General features: G+C 39.5%; 1 protein-coding gene across 4 annotated transcripts in view; it reads left to right on the top strand.

Moving 5' to 3' along the window:
- LRP2 (LDL receptor related protein 2) overlaps positions 1-13,688 on the top strand; it is a 224,340-nt gene that overhangs the window by 152,636 nt on the left and 58,016 nt on the right. For all 4 annotated transcript variants that reach the window (XM_037734498.1, XM_017517337.2, XM_037734499.1 and 1 more), the window contains 5 exons: positions 1,629-1,748; positions 4,502-4,633; positions 6,230-6,431; positions 9,849-10,144; positions 12,089-12,605. In XM_037734498.1, the coding sequence (XP_037590426.1) occupies positions 1,629-1,748; positions 4,502-4,633; positions 6,230-6,431; positions 9,849-10,144; positions 12,089-12,605 (1,267 nt within the window). The remainder of the gene's footprint in view (positions 1-1,628; positions 1,749-4,501; positions 4,634-6,229; positions 6,432-9,848; positions 10,145-12,088; positions 12,606-13,688) is intronic.

Here is a 13,688-nt window from a genome sequence, read left to right as displayed (position 1 = left end):
AGTTGCTTTCATATGTGGTTGTAGGGGTATGAGAAGCTCTTTCTCTCTGTTCCCTGGCTGGAATTCCCAGATCCCAAATATTTCTTCCAGAGATCTGCTACTATTAGAAAGCCATTTCTCCCAGTGTTGAAAGCCTTTCCTCTTCATGTACTCAGGCAGAATTTGCCCATTCAACCCTTATTATTTACTCTTAATATTATTATAATGGCCATTAGTAACTGAAGACTATTTTTTTTTTCAGACAGTCTCACTCTGTCACCGAGCTGGAGTGCAGTGGCGTGATCACAGCTCACTGCAACCTCCGCCTCCTGGGCTCAAGCCATCTTCCCACCTCAGCCTCCTGAGTAGCTGGGACTACATGCATATACCACCACCCCTGGCTAATTTTTGTATTTTTTTTGTGGAGAAGGGTTTTTGCTGTGTCACCCAGGCTGGTCTGGAACTCTTGGGTGATCAAGTGATCCACCTGCCTCAGCCTCCCAAAGTGCTGTGATTACAAGCATGAGCCACTGTGTCTGATCAGTAACTGAAAGTATCTTTATATCACCTAGATATGTTTGAATTTCAGAAATCTCTATTTCCTAGTTAGCAATTTGGTTCATTCAAACAATTTCCTGTATTTATAGCTCAAATTAAAAGGCCTTGCTTAAGTCTGATAACTTTGAAACTATTCGTGTAAACAATACATAATTTAAGGATTTAGTAATTGCCCTTCCGTGTTCTAGATATATGTGGTTAAACTCTTGCCACGGGTCCCTGCCCAAGGAAACCAAATACTCATAATTATTTATCACTAAGCCAGGCTACAGAACAAGAAGAGGAATCTGATCTAGTAACAGCAGTACGAGAAAGAGGAATTCAGGATGCAGCCACCAGATAGGACTAGACGGATTGGAGTTATTGCTGACTTTTAAGGGACCTCTGCTTTTATTTCAGTTTTACCCTGGCAAATAGTCAGATATCAGGGTCCAAATCCAGACAGCCTTTATAGACCAGAAGAATTACAAGACTTGAATTAGATGTGCACCCACACAACAATTTGGAAAATGCATATGACCAGAGCTACCTAAAGTTACTCGAGAAAAGAGTCAATGTTCAAACATAGGCAGAGTTTCCCACTTACTCAAATAAAAGTCTGGTATTCCAAGGATGAATAAGAAGATAACTTTGCCAACTTTCTAGAATTATTATCTAACATGGCTAAAAGGGTATGTGTGGAGTGAGCTCAGATATAGTCATATTATTGTTTTCCTTTTAATTATTATTGCAATGGAATTTATTTAATTTTACATTATAGTAGAAAAATTAAACCAAGACTTATAATTTGCGATTTCATTTATCACAAAGATAGTTATTTAGTATTTCTAAAAATATATATATATATATATATTTTTAAATTTCTGGAATCTAGAAAAACAAAATTGGGGAACTGGGGAAGGATTGACTTCCTTCTGTCTCCCATACTTCTCCCTCTCCACAAAAAGTTTATATACCAACATCCATTTTCCAGGCTCAGTCTTCCTTTCTTGGTAACTATTATCTAGCTCAGAGATACAGACAGATTGTTAAGATTGATGGGAACTTGCTTATGTTTTGCTCATGGGTTTTATCTTCTTTCCCTTCTGCAGCCGCTCAAACGTGCAGCAGCAGTGAGTTTCAGTGCACATCTGGGCGCTGTATTCCTCAGCATTGGTATTGTGATGAAGAAGCAGACTGTTCTGATGCCTCTGATGAACCTGCCTCTTGTGGTAAGAGAGTAAGCGAGCATGAAAAACGTCACAATGCACCTAGACAACTTCAGTCTCTTCTAACCACTTCAAATACAGGCCAAGGTCATGGCTGCTGAATGCTTGCACTTTCTGCCCCAGCTCTCATCTGGAATGCTAAAACCACTTGGCAGATATTCATTAAAGACCTGTTAGTGCAGAGCACTGTGCGGGAAGCTGATCAGGATATGGAAGCTGCTGATTGATGCTGATAAAATAAGATTATATTGATGATGCATCTAATACGGTGCTTGGCTGATAGAAGTTAATTTTAGTTGGCTCTCAAATAGGCTTCTGAATTTAGTTGAATGCTTGCTGACCCAGAAAGCTGTCAGAAGATCCAAAAGTGATTGGAGTCACGTACATGGGGAAGGCGGATATTAGGAGCATGCATCCTCTTTCTGTTCTGCCTCTGTGCCAGCTTATGAGCACGAGATCTCCAAGAAGTTGCAGGGGCATTTGATTGTATTCCTGGGGGCAGTTATACCTCTTTACTTTTGGAGACTGCTATTTGCCTTTGCAAATTCTAATCTATACCCATGCACATTTTTTACATAATTGTAAAAATGTAAAAATACAATCTTCTACATTGTTTAAAAAAAAACCTGTCAATAAATCATATATTGCTATATAGGAGTCAGAAAACTATAGCTGTAGGCCAGTTGCCCATCTTTATAGATAACAGATACATTTACTCAAATGCAGCCACGTAACATCTATGGCTGCTGTCCTTCTACAATGGCAATGTCTAGTAGGTGCGACAGAGACCGTAGGGGCTGTAAACCTAAAATATTTACTACCTAGTTAAGAAAAAGTTTGCTCATCCTTGTTATGAAGTCTTCATACTGCCTTTTAATGACTATAATATTCCATTGAGTGGTTATGGTATCGAGTTAACTGCCTCTATTATTAAGCATTAGGTTGCTTTTGTTCTATTCCTCCATTGTATATATCGTTGCAGTAAATATTAACACCACATTTTAAGACATTTTATTTTGAGGATATTTTCTTAGGATAATTAGCATAGTTTTATTGCTGAAGTCAAGCTATTTTTTATTCCAAATTTCTCTCAGGTTTAAATTTTGTGTTGGAGAGTGGTATTTGGAGTACTTCACCAAGTTCTTTTCCTTCAACACTGAAAGTTTTATAGAAAGCAAAGGGCACATAGAGTTTTGAGGACCTGTAAAGGAAATAATTAATAACTACTAGATAAGTGGAATAGTCTTGGAGGTTGGTTCAAATGTATGAATTATTGGTTCAAATATAGGAAGAAACTTCTCTATGGTAATGAAAGCTATAGTAATAGCAATGAGTACCAATGACCTGATATATTTAAATAAAAATAATCACATAATTTATATATGATATATATCCTTATTATAGTAAAGTAATAATATTCAGAAATATATTTTAAAGAAATAATAAGATATACACAAAAGTAAAATTTATATTTTGTCATCCTTCTTCCATTCCCTCACTCCTCAAAGATAATCACTATTAAGTGTGGTTGTGAATTTTCCTTACTTTTATCTTTTATATATCTTACTTTACTTTTATATGTTGATATATAGTTTTTAAGAACACAGAGTTTTACTATATGTATTTTTTGCAGTTAGCTTTTTCAAAAAAGTTTAACATCATGTCAGCAAATACAGACCTGCCTCACTCCTGTACACTGCCAAAGAATACTTTGAAATATGAATGGTCCATGCATTTTTATCCTTTTCCTAGTGGTTAGATATGTAGTTTGTTTCCATTTCTTCACTATGATAAACAGTGCCAGGATGAACATCCTTTCAGAAACCTCTTTATGCACAAATGGAAAGATCCTTATGGTGTAGATGTCCAGAAGTGGTGCTGCTGTGTCAACGGGGATATGTCTCTTCAAAAAGTCTGGATCAATGTACACACTTTTCATAGCAGCCTCTGAAAGAGCCTGTTTCTTGTTATGTTATTAGGCTGTGTCTTTATCCGTTGCAATTATATTTTCTTTTGCCTTAGACTAATTCCAGGGCGCCCTGGATTTGGAAGCCGATGACACCTTGATTAGTTAAATAGGAACACGTGGGGTCGGGGTTAAAGCATCTGAATTTGTGATGGCTAATTTGAAGTAGAAGAGTGACTTATTTTAATTCAGCATTTATTGAACAGCTATGTTGTAGGAATTTTGGGCTGTGTCAGTGAATAAGACAATGATCCCTGCCCAGATGGAACTAATATTCTAAAGAAGGGAGACAGGCAAGCAATCAGTAAATTGCCTAGTATGTTGAAAGGTGGTGGTAAGTGTTATGGAAAGAAGGAAAGAGAGCAAGGAATTGGGGATGGTGAGTGTAGGTGGGAGAGAATTTGCACAAAATGAAATGGTTTTGGAAGCAAACTAGATTTTAAAATAGAAACGTGAAATAGTAGGTAATTCATATCTTCCCTGGGAAAAGAACTGCTCTTTCTCTACCATACCCACAGGGAATATTGTATCTCATTTTAGTACCAAAGATAATTAGGGCTTTGCACTGTCAGTTGGCTACTTTTACCTCAAACTGTTGGTCACTGGTACTAGTCTCATGTATATTACTAAATAATGTGTATTATTTACATGTGTATAACATCTAGATGTATATAACTAAATAATGCTCTGTTTCAGGTTTTCTAGACAGCCCATGATACAGCCAGCTTCTCTCCAGATTCCTGGACTGCAAAAATTTTTTTTTTACTGAGAATGCTGTTGATCTTTTCAGGTCACCAGGTGCGAACGTGCCTCAGTGATGAGTTCAAGTGTGATGATGGGAGGTGTATCCCAAATGAATGGATCTGTGATGGTGATAATGACTGTGGGGACATGAGTGATGAGGATGAACGGCACGAGTGTGGTAAGTGAAGCTGATTAATTCCTCTGCAGAGTCACATTCCGCGGAAATGTAGTAGAGTTGTTTTTCTGTGTTTGGAAAGTATGATTGCAGATTTCTCTTTAATTGAATGGACAAGGATAGAATGTTACCTTTGTTTCACCATGCTGGAGTGTTTGATATCATCCACTTAAATGCTTCAGAATGATGAAAATGGACACAATATCCTACATTTCTAGGGCTGGCCGCTTTATTTTTCTTTTTTGGAGACAAGCTCTTACACTGTTGCCCAGGCTGGAGTGCAGTGGTGGGATCATGGCTCAGTGCAGCCCCCGCCTTCTGGGCTCAAGCATTCCTCCCACCTCAGCCTTCCATGTAATTGGGATCACAGGCCCACCACCATGCCTGGCTGATTTTTTTAATGTATTTTTTTATAGAGATGAAGTCTCACTATATTGCCCAGGCTGGTCTCAAACTGCTGGGCTCGAGCATCCCACTGCTTGGCCCCCTGATGTGCTGGGATTTTAAGCATGAGCCACTGCACCCAGTGTTTGGCCACTCTTAATAGCATCTTTCACAGTATAACAATGAATTGTCTCTAGTTTACTCTGTCACCTTAAAGCGATATGGAGGGAGGGGTGTTATGCCTCTTGAGTAGATAATAGAACATCATTTTCATTACCAACAGGGTATGGAAATCTTAGCTAGTCCAAGAATTAATCTAACCATTGTTAGAAGAATGTCTTTCTATGATAGGGCAATAGACTCAATGGCTCCCTGCTGCTTGCATCTGATGACATCTTCCTGTGTCGTGACTGGTGGTGGGCCACAACTCCACATTTACCCTGCCCAACCCTGTCCACTGACATGGGTGGTTGACAGCTGCCCATACATGGATTGTGGCATATGCATTTCTCTTACCTCTCTTTACCAAGATCACCTGCAATCAGACTGGTTAAAATACCCATTCTTTTATTTTGTGGGCACTAATGATTCGATGTCAGCATCTCATCTCTTTCCTCCTGGCATCATGGTTTCTGACAACTCTTAACATATACCTTTCCTCTGCACCCCAGTACTGCTTGGGGTGGTAGCTATAATATAGTTGAAAAAGCACTAAATTTGGAGGACAGGTTTGAAGCCCTAGCTCTTCACCTAGTTTTATGACTTTGAGACATCCGGTTAACTTGAGCTTCAGTTTTTTCATCTATAAAACTGGTGTAAAAATACTTGTCTTACGTTGTACCTGTGCGATTATACTTTGTAAACTAAAAAAAGTTACCAAAATATAAGGCATTTGGTATCCAATCAACAAAATGGGAGTGGTTTTCTGAAGTCCTAAGAGGAAAAGTATGACCATTCTAATGTATTTTATGGAAAAATAAATGAGGCGTTTTCTTATATTGATTTCTTTGAAAAAGCCAGGGTCCAAAGCAATTTAAATGGAACTTTTGGAGGTATATTTATTATGATCTGTTATTACAATAGCAAGGCGATTTGTCTATGTGTTTTCCTCCCACTTTCTTTCATCCTTAGCATGGTAAGTAACATTAAAGTAAAGAGAATTAACTGCTCCACTGAGCTCTCATGCTTTCTGATTCTTGTGTGTTTTGGTTTCAGAGAGTCAAAACTGCTCGCATACCGATTTTTTCTGTGTGAATAACAGACCTCCGGAGAGGAGGTGCATTCCCCAGTCTTGGGTCTGTGATGGCGATGTGGATTGTGCTGATGGCAACGATGAGAATCAGAATTGCACCAGGAGAACTTGCTCTGAAAACGAATTCATCTGTGCTTATGGACTGTGTATCCCAGCTGTATTCAGGTGAATTGAGGATTCAGAAGTTTCCCAGCAAGCCTCAAACGTCCATGCGGCCTGGGCTGACTTACCTATTACACACAGTGGCCCATGATGCTTTTGGTGGCCTATGAAAATGTTTGGATTCCTTTTAAAATCAAAAGGAAAAAAAAAGAACTTTTACATCAAAGAAAGTATTTTAATATATGATAGTAATATATCTGGCTTTATATCAATATGACTGCAGTAAAATGAAAAAAAAGCTAGATACTTAAATAACTATTTCACCCTCCTCTCTCTGCTATAAGAAAGATAACAGCACAAGCATGATGATAAACAGAGGTTGGCTCTTAGGCTCAGGGTCAAGGAGAGGCAGATGGAGTGAACTGAGACAATGTCTCCAACTAAGGATGCAGACATTGATCCATATCATGCAGGAGGGCTGGGAGGCCAGACTTTCTGATGCTTTCTTTTTGTGGGATGTTGGAAATCTGGATTTTCATACGAAATAGTCTGATTTTAAATGCTGGAAACAAATTTTGAAATTCTTAAAAACGCCATGTGGGTCAAACAGATTCGGCTCACAGCCTGCTGGTTTGGGAGACCTCTCCTGCAGCATTCCACTGACTTGTCACCTTTCTCCAAATGGGCCTCTTCAAACGGTTTATATGCTTTCTTAATGTCCCAACTTCTCTTCATCCCACTTAACAAATATTTGGATTATGGAAGGAAATGGAGAAGAAGAACAATTTGTAAGTTTCAATCCTGATTGACTAGGAGAATAGTAAGAGCATTAACAAAAGTAGGGGAGTCCAGAAAGGAGCTTGCTGAAGGTGGAAGATGAGTTTGATGTAGTAGGACTTCCTGAGGTGAAATCCTCAGGATCAAACCTGTCTTAGGCATTTGGGCACATGGAACTGGAGCCACGAGGAGATATTGCTTGTGTCAAGGACTGTTGAGGGATACAGGCACACCGAAAGCAGCAGGAATGGCTAGCTCCTAGCGTGCAAAGGAAGACAATGAGAAAGATATACTAAGTAGGCACAAGATCAGAGCAGCAGAGTCACAGGGGTCATTGACTGGAGGGACAGGCAGCTAATAAACAGGCACTAAGGTACCACTGGAGTCCCGTGTGGTACACGATTGTGTGTTTATTGTGGTGATCCTGAGGAAAGAGGAGGTGAAGGAGCAGGCTCAGCAGTGATATAAAAGGAGATAAATGCTATCAAGAAAATGCACTGTGTGAGTGATTCATCCTCTGAGTGGACATTGTTGAGAGGTGGTAGTTTGTGCACCGATAATCCAAAGACATTCAAGAGATGGAGCTGTATTCTTTTGTAGTGAAGCTGCAGTAGACTATGCTTTGGATTTGAGTAATATGGATGTAATGTGTAGATTTTTATTTTTTCCAGCTAAAGTGGATAATTCTTTGTCTATATTTTCTCCCTACTGCTCAAGAGTTCTATTGTGTTTTCTGAATTTCATAAATAGCTAATGGCATTAGTCTTAGATGTAAATATATTTCGAATACCTAGGCTTAGACTCTAGGCACAAGAACTGTAGCAGGTGTTAAGTTTAATCAGACTCCAAGTTATCTCTTTGATTCCTCCCATTCTGAGCTTTCTGTGTTCTTCCTTTATCATCACTACGCTCTCACAGCACAGTCATGTTTCCTCCCTCCCTGTCTTCATTTCTCCCTTGTTCTTTCCTTCCCTTTCTCTTTCTCTCTCTCTCTCTCTCTCTCTCTTTTTTTCCTTGAGCTTTCTGAATTTCCTTGAAAAGGGCTATGATAGAAGAGAAAAAGAAAATACTGTTTGAAAACCTGAGCTATCAGCTTTTAAATAAGTCAAAAATCTGTATGTCTGGAGTGGACTTCACTAGGTATGCTGTTAGTGTGCATCTCCCTGCTTGCTTGGCAGAAAGTGTGCTCCCCCATTTGGTACAGTGGGACAGGAGATGATTTTTCCTATTGACTTTTTTTTTCTTGGCTTATTACTGATGCTACTGAAAATCATGGATGATAAAACTAAGTGGTGACAGCTTGGTGGTGAGCTGGAATACTGACTTGCAATAGTGTCTGAAAGCTTGGTGATTCACTTGGTGACTTGTTTTTCCTCTTGCATTGGATCTGATCTAAATTAGAGAAAGGAAAGCACTGGTGTTTCAAACCATTTGGAAATGAGTTAAATAGCTCCCAGGAGACCCAGTGGAGCTGAGCCAGTCTGCCTTGACCACAACTTTCTTCACAATTACATGCACACATTTTGCTATAAATCATGTTGACAAGGCCCTGGGTTTGTGGATGGCTGTGCTGGTTAGCAGATCTGGTTATAGGTCAGTTGTAAGACTGACCACATTCACCGTTGGTGCCTTCATATCTTGTAATGCTGTATGGGCAGCTCCTGTGCTTTCTGTGCTAAATTGTTCAAAACCATTAGCTTTGTTCATTCTTATCAAAGATTCCTTTATGCTTATGCGAGACCCACTTTAGTCATCATAACTTCTATGGGCTGTTGGGGTAATGTGGAGAAGAAGGCCAGTTTGGCTCACAGAACTTCCGGAAACTATGTTGTCATAATGATGCCTGCATATGTTAGGTCCCGAGATAGCTTCTACTACTACAGCATACCTTCTTCCTTTGCCAGTATGCCATGCTAACCTACTAGCTTGCCCTCATTCACATCGCCATGGAAACTCACATCTCATGACAGATGGCAGGAGTGTAATGAAAGAAGAAAGAAGCTGGGCGTGGTGGCTCATGCCTATAATCCAGGCACTTTGGAGGCTAAGGTGGGTGGATCACCTGAGGTCGGGAGTTCACGACCAGCCTGACCAACATGGTGAAACCCCATCTTTAAAAAAAGAAATAAAAAAATAAAAAAAATTAAAAATTAAAAAAAGAAAGAAGGAAGAAACAGAACTGACAATGTAAATGTTACTCCAGTGGGAAGATATGCGTTCTTCGAGGACATACCCAATAATCTTATCATTTATAATATATAGCACTCACCCTACAAGTTTCCACTTAGGTATGGGCACTTCCATCATGTGATTACCTAGTACATTGCCAGTGCCCACCAGCTGTCTCATTATTTGTTGAACATAGATAGAGCCAGTGTTCATAAGCTGTCTCATAGATCTGGTGTATACCAAAATTACAAAAGCTGTATTTAGTTGGTTTGCCAACTAAGGAAAAAATGAATGTAATTATTTTGAATAGCTATACAGTAGATCCACATTTCTAATGGTAGCAGCCAGCCCCTGAGGAAGTTGTATGGAAACTTCCTGACAACTTTGGGGGAAAGGGACCAAGGACACTGGTGATCTTACTGAAATGGTTGGCCTGGCACTCAGGTAGATAGAGAAGGAGCAAAGCCCCAAGTGAGTAGTAGTTGAGGTTTGTTGTCAACCTCTCTAAAAGTGGTACTGGATCTTGTGACACAGGTGTGACCGGTACAACGACTGTGGTGACTACAGCGATGAGAGGAGCTGCTCATACCCGACCTGCCAAGAGAATCAGTTTACCTGTCAGAACGGGCGCTGCGTTAGTAAAAGCTTCGTCTGTGATGAGGACAATGACTGTGGTGATGGATCTGATGAGCTCACGCACCTGTGCCACACCCTACAACCCACGTGTCCGCCTCACGAGTTCAAGTGTGACAATGGGCGCTGCATCGAGATGATGAAACTCTGCAACCACCTAGACGACTGTTTGGACAACAGTGATGAGAAAGGCTGTGGTGAGTACAACAGAGGATTTGGGAAAAGGAAGCTGGAGAGACAGAATATGGATTCTCAACCCTTTGTGATTTAGGCTTTCCAACCTGCCCTCTAACTACAAAGTTACCATAAAGTCACTATTCCTAATATAGCAAAAGGTTACCAAGGTTTCTTGGTATGTAAGATGGGAACACACATTATTTTGGACCAATTCTTTACTTAGACAGTCATTAGAGAGAACAGAAGATGAACAAATATTCAGGCCATCATTTAATGTCATGGCCAAATAAGGTACTCAAGAATGAAGGGAACCTTGTAATGACTTTTTGTCTGAAGCAACCCTCTGCTAGGGGTCCTTGGCCTGTTCTTCATTTTCATTCTCAGGTAATTGAATGGCAGAGTTTAATATCTCTGTCACCCAACCACAAGTAATGCAGTCAAGAATCTATAACATGAGTATTATTTGCTTAGCACTGTCTTGAACTCCATAATATTGGCAATTCATCCTGTTTGTGGTGTTTAATCTTTGTAACCATTGCTTCATGTATGTTGGTATTGTCTCTGTAATAACAATGTAAATACTTTGAGGGAGAGATTATATAATTTCATTTATTTTGTTTTCTTTATTCCACTGGTTCATTGTCAGTACTCATTGAATGCATTTGCCTAATGTACCCATAAGTATATAAGGTAGTTTTTGTCCTTATATGAAAGATAAGATTTATATGAAATAACATCAAAATTAAATTCTAGACAGAAACGGGTATGGAAATGTAGAGAAGAGAATATCTATGCATAATAGAAAAAAAATCTATGCATAATAGAAAAAAATCTATGCAGCAAACCACCATGGCACGTGTTTACCTGTTATAACAAACTTGCACATCCTGCTCATGTACCCCTGAACTTAAAAGTTCAAGAATAAAAGAAATTTAATAACATTAAAAATAATCTAAGAACTGGCTTTTGATCTGTTATAAGAAAAACTTCTATAAGTTTCAAGAGCCATCTAATAAATTAAGAAAAACATGTTATACATTTACACAAAAATCATATGGAACTTTCTTATATTTAGTTTTAATTCATCTAGATTCCCATTACATTTTAATTAATTTGGCTTTACCTAAACTATAAGAATAAAATTCTCAGTAGTACATAATTCAAATTAACATTTTTAGTTTGAAGAGGAAGTGATCTCATTAGGTCTCTTCCAAACCTATGAAACATCCACTCTTACAACTAGGAGTCCCAGTGATCTTGTGTACCCTCTTCTCTTTGCACATAATAAGACTGTAGCTTATTATGTGGGAAATGAATTGTTTGGGGGTGCACAGTAAACTATCAGCAGAACTTGGCCTGATATTTGGATCAGGGATTTTGCAGTGCATGAAGTTCTAATCTATTGCTCCATGATGAGTAGAGAGCTAAGGACGTGCTCTCCTCCCTACGGAGATCATTTTTTAGTGAGGTTGACCATGTGTTACAGGACCAGCCAGAGGGACATGTAGTGTTGTGTTGCACCTAGTGTTGAGCTCATGCCATCTTGTGAGAGGCAAATGTGTGCATCTCTTAGTAGTTTCATGTTCAGTGATGTCACACTGGAAGCCTGAGGTTGACCATGGTGTGAACAGTCACACTGGAAGATACTACAAATCAGAGCACTTAGAAAATTTTTCCTGAGCTCTGTTTTACCAAAACACTGGCCAGGCTCTTTTCCTCTCCTCTTCTTTCTCCTTTCTTTTATATTAGTTGTTTAAACCACTGATGAAGGAGTAAGTTGGTGAGGAAGTTGAAAGATAGTGACTTTTCAATAATCCATAGTCTTTGGAAGTCTCTGTTGTCTGACTTATTTTAGCATGATTCATTAAGAATTGACACTGTTTAGTAGAAGTGTTGACTTTGAACCATTATAGTGAGTGGTTGTTGACATTTTAGGATCTCTAAGAACTGCCTTTTACCTACAGGCATTAATGAATGTCAGAACCCTTCAATCAGTGGCTGCGATCACAACTGCACAGACACCTTAACCAGTTTCTATTGTTCCTGTCGTCCTGGTTACAAGCTCATGTCCGACAAGCGGACTTGTGTTGATATTGATGAATGCACAGAGACACCCTTTGTCTGTAGCCAGAAGTGTGAGAATGTAATAGGCTCCTACATCTGTAAGTGTGCCCCGGGCTACCTCCGAGAACCAGATGGAAAGACCTGCCGGCAGAACAGTAACATCGAACCCTATCTCATTTTTAGTAACCGTTACTATTTGAGAAATCTAACTGTAGATGGTTATTTTTACTCCCTCATCTTGGAAGGACTGGGCAATGTTGTGGCATTAGATTTTGACCGCGTAGAAAAGAGATTATACTGGATTGATACACAGAGGCACGTCATTGAGAGGATGTTTCTGAATAAGACAAACAAGGAGACAATCATAAGCCACAGACTACCAGCTGCAGAAAGTCTGGCTGTAGACTGGGTTTCCAGGTAAGAAAACATTGATGAGCTTTTTAAAAGTTAAAAATTAAAAAAAATTCTAACCAGGTTTTCATCTTGATAGGAAATTAATCTTTTCAACTTGGGTTAATCTGCAGATACATTTAATGCTTCTGCAGGTTTATTTTCTGCTTTGTATCTGATACTCGAATGAGAGATACAGAAGGGAATATCTAATTATTTTAAGAATTTATGGTATCTTTTTTATGGAAAGAGGAATTGCAAGGGAAGAGAGTTCATTGTTGCTGGCCGTTCACTTAACTGGAGATGATAGGAGGGATGATTCATGCATGCATTGGTGCAATCAGTCATTACTTCCTGAGACCCTCCCACATGCCCAGTGTGATGACAAGCAGTAGGAATTTTGAGGGAATGAGGCAAACATGGTCCCTGCTCTTCTGGAATGCATCGGCTTGCTTACAATACTAGTCATTGGTTGGGAGCGGTGGCTCATGCCTGTAATCCCAGAACTTTGGGAGGCTGAGGTGAGAGGATCGCTTGAACCCAGAAGTTCAAGACCAGCCTGGGCAACGTGGCAAAACCCTGTCTCTCTGAAAAATTAAAAAATTAGCCAGGTGTGGTGGTGCACTCCTGTGGTACCAACTCCTCATGATCCTGAGGTAGGAAGATCCCTTGAGCGCAGGAGATGGAGCTTATAGGACCGAGATCATGCTATGGCACTCTAGCTTGAGTGACAGAGTGAAACCTTGTCTCACAAAAACAAAACAAAATGAAACAAAAAAACCAGCCAATACTAGTCCTCCCCTACATGGGCTGGTCATGAAAACTAGAGAATGGCTAACATGAGACTTTTGCTTTGAGACTTCCCTTCCGGAAACTGACAGTCTTTAGGGTAGGCCAGTGATACTTTAACTAAACTATCAGATCAACCACACTTCTTTCTCCCTCCCTCCCTCCCTTCCCTTCCTCCCTTCCTCCCTTCCTCCCTTCCTCCCTTCCTCCCTTCCTCCCTTCCTCTCTTTCTCCTTCCTTTCTTTCTTTCTTTCTTTCTTTCTTTCTTTCTTTCTTTCTTTCTTTCTTTCTTTCTTTCTTTCTTTCTTTCTTTCTTTCTTT

Source organism: Cebus imitator, unplaced genomic scaffold (assembly GCF_001604975.1).
Source record: "Cebus imitator isolate Cc_AM_T3 unplaced genomic scaffold, Cebus_imitator-1.0 Scaffold628, whole genome shotgun sequence".
Taxonomy (NCBI): domain Eukaryota; kingdom Metazoa; phylum Chordata; class Mammalia; order Primates; family Cebidae; genus Cebus; species Cebus imitator.
This window is presented reverse-complemented; position numbering and strand designations above follow the sequence as displayed.